Source organism: Neopelma chrysocephalum, unplaced genomic scaffold (genome assembly GCF_003984885.1).
Source record: "Neopelma chrysocephalum unplaced genomic scaffold, ASM398488v2 Primary Assembly neopelma1_24, whole genome shotgun sequence".
Lineage (NCBI taxonomy): Eukaryota > Metazoa > Chordata > Aves > Passeriformes > Pipridae > Neopelma > Neopelma chrysocephalum.
Genome location: NW_020897693.1, coordinates 328455 through 330726, shown reverse-complemented (window position 1 = coordinate 330726; position 2272 = coordinate 328455). Strand labels below are relative to the sequence as shown.

General features: G+C 62.4%; 1 protein-coding gene across 1 annotated transcript in view; it reads right to left on the bottom strand.

The window, feature by feature from the left end:
* The window catches only part of MYRF (myelin regulatory factor), a 43702-nt gene extending 41640 nt beyond the window's left edge, over positions 1 to 2062 (bottom strand). Inside the window, exon 1 of the mRNA XM_027699246.1 lies at positions 1894 to 2062. Coding sequence (XP_027555047.1) covers positions 1894 to 1939 — 46 coding nt within the window. The 5' untranslated portion in view covers positions 1940 to 2062. The remainder of the gene's footprint in view (positions 1 to 1893) is intronic.
* Between the last annotated feature and the right edge of the window lie 210 nt (positions 2063 to 2272).

Sequence of the window (2272 nt, the reverse complement as noted above, 5' to 3'; positions counted from 1 at the left end):
AAAGGGGGGAGAAAGGGGGAAAAAAGGAACAAAGAATCTTGGGATGGCTCAGGTTGTCAGGAACCTCTTGGAATCACTTTGCTGGAGCAGGATCATCCTCAGTACCCAGAAAGAACAAGAAACCAGGAAAAGCAAGGAATCTTCCAGCCTGTAAAGGATGCTCTCGGGCAGAAGGAGAAATTCCAACCGAAGAGATGGAGAGTTGGTCCCTAAACAATGTTGGGATGCTGAGCCAGGGTTGTGCAGGACTCTGGAGTGAGAAGTGGGAGGGCAGGGTTTGGGAGCTTGGCCCCAGTGAGACCCTAAATCCAAAGGAAACCCTGGAAGGCTGCAGGGAACACGGGCTGGGAGCGCCCGATAAGAGCCCCCGGTGGGGAGGCTTCCCATCCTCCCTAATCCTGGGGCTCCCGGGAATCCAGGACCAGGGCTGGAATAAACAGGGGGGGCTTTTTCCTTTGAAGAAGAGGAATTGTGTTACTGAGGGGTCACATGGATTCCAGGAGAGAGGGAAGGGAGGAGGAAGGAACCAGAGACTCCATTCACCCCCAAAGCATCTTCTGTTCCCGGTGTCTTCCCTTTCCACCCTGGGATAAATCCAAAGAATCCATAGGGACACTGTTGTCCCACTTCAACTGCCCTGGGTGACACTGATCCCTCTGCTCCAGAGGGGATCCCAGCTCTGGAGCTGCCCCTGGTTCTCCACAGATCAGGAGCCAGCCCAGCGAATCCCTGGAAAACAGGACCTGTTGGAGCCTCACCAGGATTCACGACATTCCCTCGACCAGCACATCCATGTGCCAGGGGCTCATCCCAAGGGACACAGCCTGTGGCAGCCAAAACCTCCGCCTGGCAAAGGAGCCGGCAGAGAACAAGGAAGGGAAACAAAGACAACGAGGGAGGAAGGGAAGGAACGAACCAGGCAACAAGGAAGAGCAGAGCGTGCCAGCAAATCCAGAGCAGGGAAGGGAACACGGAGCCCAGGGAGCAAAACCAGTGGAACTGGGGGGTCCCAACGCATTCCCAGTTCACCCCGACAGCCCCTCAGCTTCCATGAGCATCCATGTCTCATCCCAGCTCCAAGAGAGGCCAAATCCCCTTCCCAAGCACTTTTCCACCTGTGGTTTGCCCTGATGGGAAGGAGAGGGATCCACAGCCATGGGGTGTCCAAAGGGATTCAGGCTCCAGCTGGGCTGGGATCCACAGCTGGACAAAAATCTGGATCCTCGGGACACTGTCAGGAGCCTGTGCCTGCTCCAGGAACGGACAGGGATATGCCAAGGTCCCTGAGGGGTGCTGGTGGGAATCTAAGACACGGCACAACACAATTCCCAGCCCTTGGAATGCCAGGCTATCCAGCTCAGCACCCACTGGAGGATGCACAGCTGCACCTGGATTGTGCCCAGGGACAGGGATCTGGTGCCACCCTGGCACCAGACAAGGCTCTGATGGCAGGTTTTCCCTACGGACACAGGTTGGGAGAGCTGGGAATGTCCAGCCTGGAGAAGGGAAGAATCCAGGGAGCCTAAAGGGGCTCCAGGACAGACAGAGAGGGACTTTGGAGAAGGGCCTGGAGTGACAGGACAAGGGGGAACGGCTTCCCACTGACACGGGCTGGGTTCAGCTGGGATATCGGGAAAAAATTCCTCTCGGTGAGGGCGGCGAGGCGCCGGGATGGATTTCCCAGGGAAGCCGCGGCTGCCCCATCCCTGGAAGCGTCCCAGGAGCGACCCGGGCCGGCGGGAGGCGCCGGGGCAGGACCCGGCTGAGCTCCGAGCTCCCTTCCCACCCCAACCATCGCCTCGGCCGGGGGCGCTCCGGGAGCGGGCGGCGATGCCCGGATCCCCCGGGATGCGATGCCCGGATCCCCCGGGATGCGCCGGGAACCGCCGTTACCTTCGAAGAAGCGCTGCAGCGCCTCCGTCTCGTCCACCACCTCCATGGCTGGGCCATGCACGGCCCGCCCGGCTCAGTCCGCGCTGCTCCGGGGGGGCATCGCCCCGGCCCGGGGGGGGGGCCCCGCTGCGACCCCCGGGGCCCGTCCGAGCGCCCTCGGCCCCGCTCTCACCGCCGGGCTCCCGGTGCCGCTCCCGGAGCCGCTCCCGGTGCCCGAGCCCGGCGCGGCCGCCCGATGCCCATCGGAGTCCGCCGAGCGCTGCCCGCGGACTCGCGGGGCGCTCCTCCCTCCGGCGATATCGCCCTCCCTCCTGCCTCACTGCCCTCCCTCTCTCCCCGTTCCCCTCCCTCTCTCCCTTCCCTGCTCCTCCTCCGCCTC